The sequence below is a fragment of the Hirundo rustica genome, chromosome 3, assembly GCF_015227805.2.
Source record: "Hirundo rustica isolate bHirRus1 chromosome 3, bHirRus1.pri.v3, whole genome shotgun sequence".
Taxonomy (NCBI): Eukaryota; Metazoa; Chordata; class Aves; order Passeriformes; family Hirundinidae; genus Hirundo; species Hirundo rustica.
Window position 1 is genome coordinate 11972873 of NC_053452.1, and position 13360 is coordinate 11986232.

General features: G+C 49.8%; 2 protein-coding genes across 2 annotated transcripts; one reads left to right on the plus strand and one right to left on the minus strand.

Annotated features, from left to right (window-relative positions):
* The first annotated feature begins 4332 nt into the window (after window positions 1–4332).
* On the plus strand, window positions 4333–5865 carry GPR75 (G protein-coupled receptor 75). Its single transcript, XM_040060786.1, has one exon. It carries the CDS (start codon window positions 4333–4335, stop codon window positions 5863–5865), a length of 1533 nt encoding a protein of 510 aa, XP_039916720.1.
* A 1639-nt stretch (window positions 5866–7504) lies between these two features.
* On the minus strand, window positions 7505–13001 carry LOC120751074 (toll-like receptor 2 type-1). Its single transcript, XM_040060400.2, has one exon. It carries the CDS (start codon window positions 12417–12419, stop codon window positions 9762–9764), a length of 2658 nt encoding a protein of 885 aa, XP_039916334.1. The 5' UTR covers window positions 12420–13001; the 3' UTR covers window positions 7505–9761.
* Between the last annotated feature and the right edge of the window lie 359 nt (window positions 13002–13360).

Here is a 13360-nt window from a genome sequence, read left to right on the forward strand (position 1 = left end):
CTAGAGGATAAAACATACCTGTGGTAGTGTGAGCAGACTTGTGCTGGTTGAGTTTTGGTGAGGGAAGGGTTGTTAGTCTCTTGTCCTGAAAAAAAACAGCAACAATTTTATCTCACCAAATCTTCACCAAATACCACAACTCCATTACTGGATTTATTACCTAACTTTCCCCAAGCAACACCCACATCCTGAATTCTGAAATTCCATCACTGCTGTCTTATACTGTCTCTTCCCTGAAGCTGTCAAGATAAACAAACTGCACTACCTCAGTCTGGAAAGGAAGAGATTTCTAGCATGAGAAGAGAGAATTTTTCCCCTTGGAACGGGAAAAGAGATGGAAAAATATCTTGAGGCTAGTCTGATACCCTCAACATCCTTAGTGACCACCTGTCAGACTGCACAGATAACCTGTGACCATCGTGGGGAAGCAGCAAAGAAAGGCAGAGACGTAAGGCAGAATTTGGGAGGTTTGGGAGGTATTGTGGTTTGCCAAGGTTGGGGGGGTTTTTTGTTGTTTTTTTTTTTGGGGGGGGGGGGGAGGTTAGTTTGGTTTTTAAGCACTTAAGTTGCCAGTGATGTACTGCTCAGTGACTCTTGCTAGACCATTAAGTGGTGTGCTCTCCCATATTTCCATAATCAGGTGGGTATATTTGATCCTTATTTTGATAGATAAGAAAATCACCAAGTAGACAAACTGGACTTTTAACCTGCGCTTTTGGCTGGTGCCACAGTCTCAGCATTGGTGGATTGTACTGCTAACAAGTTCATGTATGGATGGCTTTGGGTTTTAATTAAAGAGGCAAAGGGATGAAGTTCCTTGTTTCTGGTATGACTGTACTCCTGTTATGTCCAGCTATCTCCCTTCCTTTTTCCTTCTTTCCCAGGCTGCTGGGACTGCTGTGCTGGGTATGCTGGATCATGTCTCCTGTCAGTTTTTCAGTTAGGCATCCCCAGCATCCCACACCCTGCTCAGTCTCACACTTCATTCCACAGCTTCAGGCTTCCTGGAATCATGCAGCAGAGCTTCCAGCTCTCTTTTCCCCAGGGCTGTTGAAAACACAATAATCTGGTAAGATGCAAGGAGGAAAATAAAGCCCTGTGGCAGTAGAAGGGTTTGCTGGCCACTGGCCTGGGAAGAGTTAAACCCTGCTGTGAGTTACCAGCTGATGTGTTTTGCATCCTCATAGCATCCTGAAGGCAGCTTCAGGGGATTTCTAATAAAAGGAGGGGAATTTAACCTCAGCATGCTCTAGACTTTCCAGTTGCTAGGAGGCAGAGGAATCCCTGCTCCAAGGAAGGGGTTCCAGGTAGTTAATCCAAGGCAAGGTCCTCAGGGCATTGGTGCTGAGGTAGTTACAGCCTGGTTTCATGTCAAAGACAAACTCTGTGGAAGATGTAGAATATTGCTGAGCAGATTTTGCTGCTGCAGGTGGAGCTGGACACACACTTCCCTTGGGGAATATGACATGCCATCATTTCTGATTGGCTTCTTAGGAAAGCCAGCAATAAACAAAAAAAATCTTTCTGAGTAATAAGTGCAATCAGATTTCAGTAAATCCAGGTGGAAGCCCAGCTGAGTTCACCCTGAAAATATTCTGTTAAAAGCTTTTCATTGCTACTCTTATTTATTCTCTCCTGGCTTTTATTTCTACTTTTTTCTGGGTTAATCTTCCCTTTTAATATTCCAGCTGCTTTCCCCTAGAACTCTTTTGTTAAAATCATATGATACAAATCTTAGACTGAGATGAGGGCAGATTTAACAATTAAAAGTAATTTCCAGTAATATCTGCAAAAGAACACTGTTGTCAAAAATGCCTTGGGAACATTGTTTCTCCTTATGCAGTAAACTCCAAGACTGAACAATGAGAAGCTTGATATGTCTAGAGAGCACTGGATTTTTTAAGGAACTAGTTTGAGGAAAGGCTTGAGTGCTGCAAAGAGTAAATAGCCTTGTACTTTGTGCAAGGTAAGTTCTGCTTTAGTAATTCCTACCTTGCAAAACACTTTCCTCCACTGCTTTTCTCCCCCACCCAAACTTTGGCAATTATTTTAAAAGCTTTAAAGGGGACAGACTGGTGAGACGCTTGGCTGTGCCAAAGGCCTGGGAAGAGTGCTCCCATGGAGATCCTTTTTGCCTCAGCTCATTCCCTAGCCCCCTGAGAACAATTCTTTCTCATTTTCTGCTGGAATGTTTAAGGCTTGCAGGCTTGAACCAGCTACACTTTCCCCTCCATTTCAAACCACAGGTAATAACTGTAGAGGGGTAAAACAACCCAACCCCAGTCTTGCATTACGCTAACATTTTGTCACTCTTGTTTAATCCCATAATTCAGTGTCATCTGATATTTATACATAAGAAAATTCATGGAGGGAGATCCCAGTTTGTCGATGAAGAAACAACTCAGGAGGGCCAAGATTCACCTACAGATTTCACATTAACCACGACTGGAGAACAAAAATACAAGTAAGGGAAAATAAGAGACAGCCAAGCTGAGAGAGGACAAAATTTGAAGCCACAGGAAACCATGTTTTGGGTTTTGAACCTTCCCCATCCTGTACACCAGGAGATGGTGCTTCAGGACAAAACCAAGGCAAAATTCACCTGCCCAGGTTGCAAGGCACTGCTGCAGCCAACTGCTGGCTTTTCCCTCAAGAACAAATCCACCCCCATTGCCATTGGGAGCATGTTTAGCAGGGCAAGGCTCATAGGCCAAGCTGCTGTCAGCAGCCAGAGGGTTAAAAAAAAAAATTGCTCTGGGGTTTAGAAAGGAATGTATTGAAAAATAAACAGGCAGGTGGCACTGGGAAGCTTTCAGGTATCAAACTTGCACACTTGTGGCTGTCTGGATGGTTCTACAAAGCAACTGGGCTAGGGGATGGTTATTAAAACAATAGATTATGTATATATAATGACTGTAAGACAAGTGCATGCATAAGTCAGAAATACTGGCTCTACTGTATTTTCAGAATGCTTTTGTGCCTTGCCTAGCTGGAGTTTGTCTCTTCCACCTGGATTTCCAGTGCCATGGAGGCCCCTCAGCTGTGTCCACCTCAGAGAAAGGTCACTGAGCATTTCCTCGCCCTCACGTCCCTGTAAGTACTTCAAAACCATCCCTTTTACGCTCATCCAATAGTCTTCATCACTACTATATTTGTGATAGCAGCTGGTAGTTAACAGATGAAGAAATTAGGCTGATTGTTTTCCCTCCCCATGGGAACACAGAAGATGTTTTGCCTTAGATCCTGTGCTTCTGAGCAAATAAAGGGCACCCTGGCCCCGCTGAGCTGGCTCAGGAAAGTGATGCAGAAGTGCAAGCAGGGCAGGAGCAGCATGCAAAACTTTGATGTTGATGCTGAACAGGTTTTAGGTTGAGGCACGTGTTTTGTTGGTGCACAGCTCCTCTGCTCTGGGGGGACCCTACCTGGAACACTGCATCCAGCTCTGGGTCCCTGGTACAGTAAGGAGCCGTTAGAGCAAGTCCAGAGGAGGCACCAAGTTGATCAGAGGGATGGAGCAGCTCTGCTTTGAGGAAAGGCTGAGAGAATTTGGATTGTTCAGCCTGGAAAAGAGAAGCTTCAGGCTAATCTAATTGCAGCCTTCCAGTACCTGAAGGAAACTTACAGGAAAGATGAGGCAAGACTATTTACAAGAGCATGTGACAGGACAAAGGAGAATGGGTTCAGATTGAAAGAAGGTAGGTTCGGATTGGATAGGAAGAAATTCTTCCCTGTGAGGTTGGTGAGGCCCTGGCACAGACTGCTCCGGGAAGCTGGGGCCGCCCCTGGATCCCGGGGGGCGTCCGCGGCCGGGCTGGACAGGGCTTGGAGCAACCTGAGCTAGTGAAAGATGTCCCTGCCCACGGCATGGAGAGGAACGAGATGGTCTTGCAGTCTCCTTTCCACCTGAACCCTTCTGGGATTCTCTAGATCACACTCCGTGCTGCTCCACCCGCTCGCATCACCGCTGCTCCCCGCGCGGCGGGGATGCAGCGCCAGCGGGGCTTTGGGGAGCTCGGTGCCGCCTCCCCGGGCCAGCGGGGCTTTGGGGAGCTCGATGCCGCCTCCCCCGGGTCCGCCTGTGCTTGGCGGCGGGGGGCTGCGGCTCTGTCCCCGCCGCCCGCCCCGGCTCGGCCCCGCCGCGGCGGAGGGAGCGGAACGGAGCGGGGAGGGGCCGGGCCGGGCGCCATGGCGGGGCGGGCGGCGCTGAGGCGGCGGTGAGCGGGCGGCGGAGGGGCCGGGCGGGAGCCCTGAGGCGGCGATGAGGGGGCGGTGAAGAGGCAAGGCGGGAGCCCCGCGGCGGCGATGAGCGGGCTGTGAAGGGGCTGGGCGGCGATGAACGGGTCGGGGCGGCTGCCGGCCGGGCCCGCGGAGCAGCTGGGCGCGAACGGCAGCGGCCCCGCGGAGCTGCGGGAGGGCACCCACGCCGCCACACTGGCCGCCTGCGCCTCCCTGCTGGCCCTCGTCTTCTGCCTCGGCTCCTACGGCAACCTCATCGTGCTGCTCTCCTTCTTCGACCCGGCGCTCCGGAAATTCCGCACCGACTTCGACTTCATGATCCTCAACCTCTCCTTCTGCGACCTCTTCATCTGCGGCGTGGCCGCTCCCATGTTCGCCTTCGTCCTGTTCTTCGGCCCGGCCCGCGGCGTGCCCGGCACCTTCTGCTTCACCTTCCACCTCACCAGCTCCGGCTTCATCATCATGTCGCTCAAGACGGTGGCGGTGATCGCGCTGCACCGGCTGCGCATGGTGCTGGGCAAGCACCCGCACCGCGCCGCCTCGGCGCCCTGCTCGCTGCTGCTCACGCTGCTGCTCTGGGCCGCCAGCTTCACCCTGGCCACGCTGGCCACGCTGCGCACCCGCGGCTCCCGCCTCTGCCTGCCCGTGGCCAGCCTGCCCAGAGGACAGGGCAAGCTCATCCTCTACCTCTACGTCAGCGACTTCATCTGCTGCGTGGCCGTCGTGTCCGTGTCCTACGTGATGATCGCCCAGGCCCTGCGCAGGAACGCGCGGGTGAGGAAGTGCCCGCCCGCGGTGGCCGTGGGCACCCCCAGGGCTCCGTCCTTCGCGGGGCCGGGGGCCGTGCCCGCCCTGTACAGGACCCAGAGCTGCACCAAGCCACCCCACGGCCGTGCCAAGCTCGCCGGCCGGCTCCCGCTGGCCTCGGCCGTCAACCTGGCCACGGCCAAGGACTCCAAGGCGGTGGTGACGTGCGTGGTCATCGTGCTCTCCGTCCTGGTGTGCTGCCTGCCCCTGGCTATCTCCTTGGTGCAGGACGTGCAGTCCGGCAGCGGTGGCTTTGTGCTCTACCAGTTTGAGCTGTGCGGGTTTACCCTCATTTTTTTCAAGTCGGGATTAAATCCCTTTATATATTCCCGCAACAGCGCGGGGCTGCGGAGACGCGTGCTCTGGTGCCTGCAGTACGTGGCCCTGGTCTTTTTCTGCTGCAAGCACAAGACGAGGCTTCGAGCCGTGGGCAAAGGCAGCCTGGAGGTCAACAGGAACAAGTCGTCCCACCACGAGACCAACTCAGCCTACGTGTTGTCTCCAAAGCTTCAGAAGAAGGGTTTGGAGCAGGCGTGCGGTGCCAGCCACTCCAAGGACAGCGTGCTGAGTCCCAAGGCGTCCGCGGGGCAGCAGCACTACGGGCAGAGCAGCTCCACCCCGATGAACACGCGGATCGAGCCCTACTACAGCGTGTACAACAGCAGCCCCTCGGCGGAGGTGAGCACCCCGCACAGCCTGCAGCCCGCGGGCTCCGCCTTCGCCTTTGCCAAGCCGTGCGGGCCCGCGCTCCATCCCTCCGGCAGCGCGGCGCGGGACTGCGGCGCTGCTCCCGCCAGGCTCGGGCCGCTGCCCTCCGTGTAGCCGTGGCACCGCCCAGCCGCTCCGGAGCGTGCCCTGCTCTGCTCTGGGGAGGAATTGCTCCGAGCTGCATGATAACTGCTGCCAGTTAATAGAAACACCGTGCCCGTTTGCGTTTGAAGCAAACGAGGAGCTGTCGCCTCCGTGACGCGCTCTGGAGTTCCCGTGGAGAGCCAACAAGGGGGATATTTTAGATTTGGAATTGTTGTACGAGGGTGGTTTTGTTACTAAATTTTACTGCTGGGCAAGTAAAAAAAACCCAAAACCCTAGATACCATGATTACGTGGTTCTTTATGTCATAAGGGCAGGTTGGATGGGGCTCAAAGTAAGCTGGGATAGGGGAAAGTGTCCCTGCCTATGGCAGGGGATGGAACTGGATAATCTTTAAGGTCCTTTCCAACCCAAACCATTCTATGATAACGCCAAATACTATAAATACCTTGTATTTTCAGAAAGGAAGAACAGGGGAGATGCCTGTTAGTGTTTGAGTCTAAACTCTTCCCATTGCAGATGTTTTTCAGTAATAACAAAAGTCTTTTATCTTCATGGGGTGAAACCCTGGTTCTGTTGAGATAAATGGCAAAATCTCTGTGAACTCAGCTCAAGTTCAGGATTTCAGTTTCAACTTCTTCAAGTGGGACAAGGCTTTGTTTGATCAGTGTTATATTTCCACTGGGGAGGGACCTTTTTGAAGTGTGGCACTGGGATAAACCTCTGCAGTATATACATTAATATCTGCTGGGCATTGATTTTAATGATGGTGGCATTCTGTATCCCAAAATAATTTGGAGAAGTGTTTTACATCTGATAGAAATAACCATGCACTGCGTAATTATTTGCATTACTTAAGGATAAAGATGAATTTTGCAATATTATGTGACTGATACACCAGGAGGAGCACAGTCACCTCTGGAATTCCCTGACTGGTCAGCTGTCAGGCACGGAGTCATGTTACTGCTTGCTCTTTTGCCCTTGACTTTGTATAAATTGGGATTTGGCTATCCCTGACAGGCAGAACTGGCAGCTGTTAACATGTCTAAAACCAGAATGACAAGTTTTTGAGTTTTTGTTAAGTCTAACGTCAGTTTGATTTCATCTGTTTGCTTAGAAATTTTGTTTGTTGGTCTACACAGCAAGCAAATAACAGAAGTTAAGGGGTTTTTTTATAAATTCCCCCATTTGTGTTGTATTTTATTGTGAGAATTCCCTAAGAGACAGAATTCAGGGGCATTCCTGACACTTCTTGCTCTAAGTGGCCAGGTCTCTTCTAGACAAGCAATCACCATTCAGCCAATGTGGACTTCAGCAGAGCCTCAGTGTCTCCAAAATAATTGTGCCACAGGCTTCTGATGCCTTGCTATAGGAAAGTGCCACATCTTCAGGAAAATGACAGTGATGGGAACGTGATTTGTTACTTTAGAAGCAAAAAATGTCCTCATCATTGCCGTCTGTGAGTTGCTGGTTCAGGCTTTTTGGTAACTAAACTGTTCTCAAGATTCTTCTGGAACACTGTTCTTTGTTTTAACACTGAATATGAATTAATTCTGAATAATTCAAACCAGCTTTCTTGCAATAAAATCAGTGTGAACAACTTTCTAATACAAATGTAAAATGGAAATTATTTCCATAAGTCTTCTCTCTGCCCAGATTTTTTTTTTTCTCTAAATGAATAATGCGGTTCTTTCTAAACTAAGTATAAAAGATAATGCAAAGATCTCGTTTGACTTTTCTGTATTTGAATTTCTCTTCAGTATAATGTACTGAAGGGGAAAATACACACGAGGCAGTTTTGGGGGTTTGCTGTGTGTATGTACAACTTCTCCTGTGCCTTTAGATCACATGAACTTCATCACGTGTTTCAAAATTAAACCACTCACACCTCATAAAACATTTGCATTGAGTATTCACGTGGGAGCAAAGCAAGAAGGGGCCAAGCAGGAGGTTTTATTGCCTTTATGTGACAAAAGAACTAAAGTCCCATCAAAGTTCTTTGTAGTTTGCTCTCTGTTAACTCCTGGTCCCAGCTGTGCTCTTAACACCACCTGTGCAATTAATATGGGTGTTAATCTGTACAGTATCATAGTGCCAGATGAGAAGGTGCAACACCTTTTAATCTGCAGGAGGAACAAAACCTCATTTAAGTTGCCAGCTGCACTAAATAGTTGTATTGTGGGAGGTTCACGGGTGTAGTAGATCTGAAAGCAGGTACAACTTTGCAGTGAATCATGGACTGAAATAATCAAATTTTTGATAAAATAACTGGTTTTGACTCTTCTGGAGTATAGTTTCTTTTTTTCCCTTAGCCTCTTCTATCAGAAGCCTGCTGAGCACAGAACCAGTAAAGAACCAGTAAAGAACCAGTAAAGAGTCACTGCAAGGTTAACAAGCAGCAATGGAATTGAGGGGCAAGCAGCGGAATGTGGAGGTGGGAAATGTGTGGGAAGAGAGGAAGTGAGAAATGTGACCACAGAGCGCTTTAGAAAGAGGAAAGCATAAAGGCTACTAGAAAAACAACTGATTAATTACATGGGGTTCATTAATCTCATTAACAAGTGACTTCTGGTTGCTTAAATGAACAAAAATATTTGTATTTTTATAATTCACAGTCTTTTTAAGCCCTAGATCTCTGTGGTGAAAAGAGTTGGATTTTTCAGCTGCTGGCCTGCAGGATCATGGGTTTTATCCTAATACATAAAACCTCAAAGCTGACGATGCCAAATCATTTTGCTGAGGAAAGATGGGTTTTCACTGAGTTCCAAGGGATCTCTCTCAATGGAGATTTTTGTTGCATGTTCCCCCTTTTGGCAGCAAATAGGTTGGTATTGGTCCTGTTTTGTCACAGCAGAGCCAGTTCCTCTTCAGAGTCTGTGTTCCAAACATGCTGCATTCCTGGATTTGGAATTTTCTACTGGGAAGTTGTTTGTATTTGCTCATTGTAGGAGCAAGTCCAAGTCGTGCTAAACCAAATCATTTGTCCTCACCTGGTGTTTATTTTCTGTCACAGTCTGTTGATTTCCCTTGAATGTTGGATCAGCTGAATTTCTTTTGTTTTTTTCCCCAGGCACAATAAATAAAATTACGAAGTTGTACTAGGTGAGGGCAAGGACCATGCAGAGGTAGCACTGAATCCATTGGAAGCGGGTCAGGGTGACTAGGTAAGGTGGAACCTTCCTAAATTTAAATAATTATGTGCAGAACTTGCTTATTCTCCAGAGATTCGTGATTAAACAAAGCTCGCCCCAGTTATTTAACAGCAGAGACCACCACACTCTGCTGGTCCTTTTTGTACTGACTGGTTGTATATTTTATTCTGAATTTACAAAAGATTTTCAAATCTCATCTCTTCCAGCAGTCACTGAACCCAAAATCTGTAGCAGTGTGGGTTTCGCCTCTCTCAGAGGGCTAAATTAAGTCAATCTTTAATCTTTCCCTGCCAAAACACGCCAGGGAGCTGCTTCCTGTGTGCCAGCGTGGTTTGTGGCTCTCTTACCTGCACAGCGGGTGTGATCCCACCTTAAGCTGTCCCAGAACCGGGAGTCTGTAGTCCAGTCCTAAGACACTGCTTCTCGCTGCCACCACCTCAGGAGGGCAGCAAGGACATGCACTGTGTCTCGAGCAGTTCTTCCTTTCAGCTGACATCCACAGCACTTACAGAAATACTGGGAATAGCTGAACAAAATCAAGCATCCAGGAGGAAAAAGCTTTTTATCAGTGCTCAGGTCTCATCCCGTCAGGATTCTTTATCAGAGGGAATAATGGGTATGCTGTAGTCCGCCTAGGAACCTCTCCTGGGACTGATCCAGACAAACCCCTGGGCATCACAGCAGTCTTTGCAGAAGGTAAATACTTTTATCTGGCCACAGGCTTTCCAGGCACGGCCCTCAGAGTTCCCTGGGTCTCATTCCAGTTCCTGCATTTCCAGAGCGGATCCGTTCTCCACTCTCACGAGCGGCTCGTTGGTTGTTTTTAGGACAGCTTTTAGCTGATGCCAGAACATCTTCTGCTTTTGTTCCTCAGGGCTCCACTTCAAATAGGTTTTTCTTCTCAGCAGTTTCCTGAGTTTGCTGAACTTCTGTGGGACGCTGTGCGGTGGGAGATCTTCCAGCACGATCATGATGAGGGAATCCACGTTTTCATTCAGGACCCGGTGTTCGGCAAAATACAGCTCGTACTGGCACCAGCAGCTGTTCACAAAGCTGGGAGAGAGAACAAAAAGCACTTTATGGCTGTTCTCTATGCAGTAAAAAATGTTCCCAAGCACAGGATGCCCTGGTTTGAAATCCCTCTCATGGTAACATATCCTGAACCCATCATTTTCCAGCTTTTCCAGCAGGTTCTCCTTGGTCCAGTCGGCATCGTGCTCGCTGTACGAGATGAAGGCGTCAAAGAGTTTGTTTTCTGGCCTCTTCTCGTACTGCTTCCTCTTGGCCATGCACCAGTACCAGCCCATCCTGATGTACCAGGGCCCGTCTAGTCGCCAGCAGAGCGCGGTGAGGGCCAGCACGGCCAGGCCGGCGGCGCCAGCGGTCACGGCCAGCTGGACACCCAGGGAGCAGTGCAGCAGCGTCAGGCGGCTGCTGCCCACCAGGGAGCCCCGGCGCTCCGGGGGGAAGCTGCACCTCACGGCCCCCCTGCCCTTAATCTCCAGCTGGGGCTCGTGGATGTAGACGTTCACGAACCAGTAGAGGTCACAGGTGCAGAAAAAATGCTCCCCTTGCACAGTCAGAACCCTGAGGCTCGTCAGCGGGCTGAAGGTGGCCTCCACAATGGTTGTGATGGCGTTGTCGCTGATGTCCAGCTCGACCAGAGAAGCTGGGAGAGAGCCACGCTGCAGAAAGGAGATCTTATTCCCTGATAGATTAAAATACTTCAGCCCTGGGAGGGATTCCCCAAAGCCATCGGGCAGCTCTGGGATCAGGTTGTGGCTGCTGTCCAGACTGGTCAGTGCAGGAAGGTGGCCGGCAGGCTCCAGACGTGTGATCAGGTTCCCAGAAATGTTGAGATGTTCCAGCTTCTCCAGGGCAGAAGTTAAGGACAACACCTTCACCTTGTTTTTACTAAGATCGCATATTTTTAAGGCTGATGGAAAATACTCAGTGTGTATATCCATAATTTTGTTACTTTGAATCCTAAATATTGTTAAGTTGTAGAGGGATTTCAGAGTGGGGGAGATGACTTTGATGTTGTTGTTGCTGATGTCGAGATGCTGCAGGGAGGGGGGGAAATTGGGAAGTACAGAAATGTGGTTGCTGCTGAGGTCCAGAAATAACAGCTCTTGCACTGTGTCAGCAAACCATTCTGGCAGTTCCACAATGGAGCAGTTGGACATTCCCAGGTGTTTCACTTTCTCGGGAAGGCTTTCAATGGGTGTCCCAGCCTCGTTCCTGACGAAGGAGATGGCGTTGATGTGTACAGTTCCAGGGGGAGGGACACACATTGGAAGCATATTCCTGATTTCTGAGAATGCTGTGTAGATTAAGTGGTTTCCTTGAACATACATTTTTTCCAAGTTAAACAATTTTCTAGCAAAATTCGGAGGTATTTGGCTGATGTTGGTGAAGGACAAATCAATTTCCTTGATGCTGGAAGGGAGGCACAGTGTATCCAGGCTGTTGATGGGGTTGTTGCTGATATTTAGGAACAAAAGCCGGTGGGATGGGAACTTACAGAGGAACTCAGCATCTAGGATGTTAATGGTTAACTTGTTGAAGCTGGCGTCGATGGACAGTGTATTTTCCATTGGGAAGAACAGGGAAAACAGTGACAAAAGATCCATTTCCACGTTGTTGTGACTGATGTCAAGCTCCAAAATCCTGCCCAGTTGGGCTTGGCAGAGATGGTCATCCAGTTTTAACATCAGCTCATCCTGGGAGAGGTTGCTGTGGGACAGGTCGAGTGTCCCGTTGATGGGAGTTCCACAGAGAGTGGGCTCAGAGGGTCTGGCTGTGGGAAGAGCCGTTGTGTTCCTCTCTCCCCTACGAAAAAGATTCCCTGTGCTTCTCCTGAGCCTGGGGCTAAGGATTTGCAGGAGAGACGGAACTCTAGAACGTGACAGCTCCTTGGCAGGAGCAGAAGTCTCCAGAGCAGCCCCTGAGGATTTACCAGAATTCCTGGAAAGCTGCAAAGACCTCGGAGCTTTGCCAGCGGGTGAGATCTTCAGGTGGGGTGGGATGTCTGACAGAAACAGCTTCTCGTCATTAGATGATAAATCCACAGAAACCAGGTTGAGCAGACTCTGGAACACTCCAGGCTCAACAGCCCTGATCTGATTGTAGGAAAAGTCCAGAACTTCTAACCAGTCAAATCCTTCCAAGTCTGTCTTGGTAATTTTTTCAATGACATTGTGTGAGAAATTGAGAGCTCTTGCTGTTTTTGGAGCTTGTGCTTCTGAGACAGAGGAGAGATTTGAATAGGAGTAGTTATAAACCAGGAAGGCTGGAGGTGTCCTCCGCGTTAGGAATTCATGGGCTCTGCTGAGTAAGAAAGGAATCAAGTAGAAATGAAGGCAGCCAGGAAGGATCTTCATTCTGGAGAAAATTAATGTTAAACCCATCATTATAATATGTTAATGAATACCCTTAAAAATAGTCCTAGTTTATCTGAAGTCCAGAATTTTTTTCACTAGTTATATCCATGAATCCCTCTTTATCCAGCAAAATAAAACACATCTTACTTCAGAGTAAGAGTGAGTGTCAGAGAATGATTTGAAGGAGAGCGCTGTTCACCTGAGGTCATGGTAGATAAAGTCTGAACTTTTCTTTTCTTTCCCAGGCAGCCCCTTCGATACCATCTTCCCCCCGCAGAATCTGAAGTGGCCTTCATGGCCCTGCGAGACTCGGGTTTTGTGTCTCTCATCCCGGTGCATGACAACCAAGTAAGTCTGACCCCTCCAAAACCCGTCCAGCCACTTCAGTGACACCCCAGGGAGCTCCACGTGATTGTGTGGCTACGGATCTGCCCCTGGAGCTTTGCTCTGCCGAGGATTTACCGGTGACCCTTTGTCTGGCCTTGCCTGTCGGAGTAAGTTTTCAGGGAAGCGGTGTATGGGAGGCGGCCGGGAGAGGTCACTGCCCCGGTGACAGCATTCCCGGCGCCGGGAGCGTCGCTGCCCGGCTCCAGCCCTGTCTCCGGTCTCTGTCAGGAGTCCCTGACCCCGCTGCTCCAAGCCGTGTATTTGTCCCCTGCAAAGGCAGGCGCAGAGCTCCGTGTGAGTAGCCCGTGTCACCACAGTCCCCTTCGCTGCCCGCCGGCCTTGGGCCACCAGATGTAACTGCAGGGAAGGGGCGTCCGTGACTTCCCGGCTCTGTGCCCCGCTGCCAGCAGGACCCCCAGCCCACCCCACACCCCGCAGGAACGCCCGGCACAGGGCTGAACGAGCCAGGAACCCCCGGGCTGTGAAAAGCAGCATCAGCTTAGCACACAGCTCTCTCCTCGCTCCCAGCCACTCTCCCATCTCCCTGTACCTGCTCTCCCGGGCGCTCCTCGCTCAGCTCCTGC

Bases quoted from the DNA above. Each gene is read 5' to 3' on its own strand.
- GPR75 (XM_040060786.1), top strand. From the start codon at position 4,333: ATGAACGGGTCGGGGCGGCTGCCGGCCGGGCCCGCGGAGCAGCTGGGC.
- LOC120751074 (XM_040060400.2), bottom strand. From the start codon at position 12,419: ATGATGGGTTTAACATTAATTTTCTCCAGAATGAAGATCCTTCCTGGC.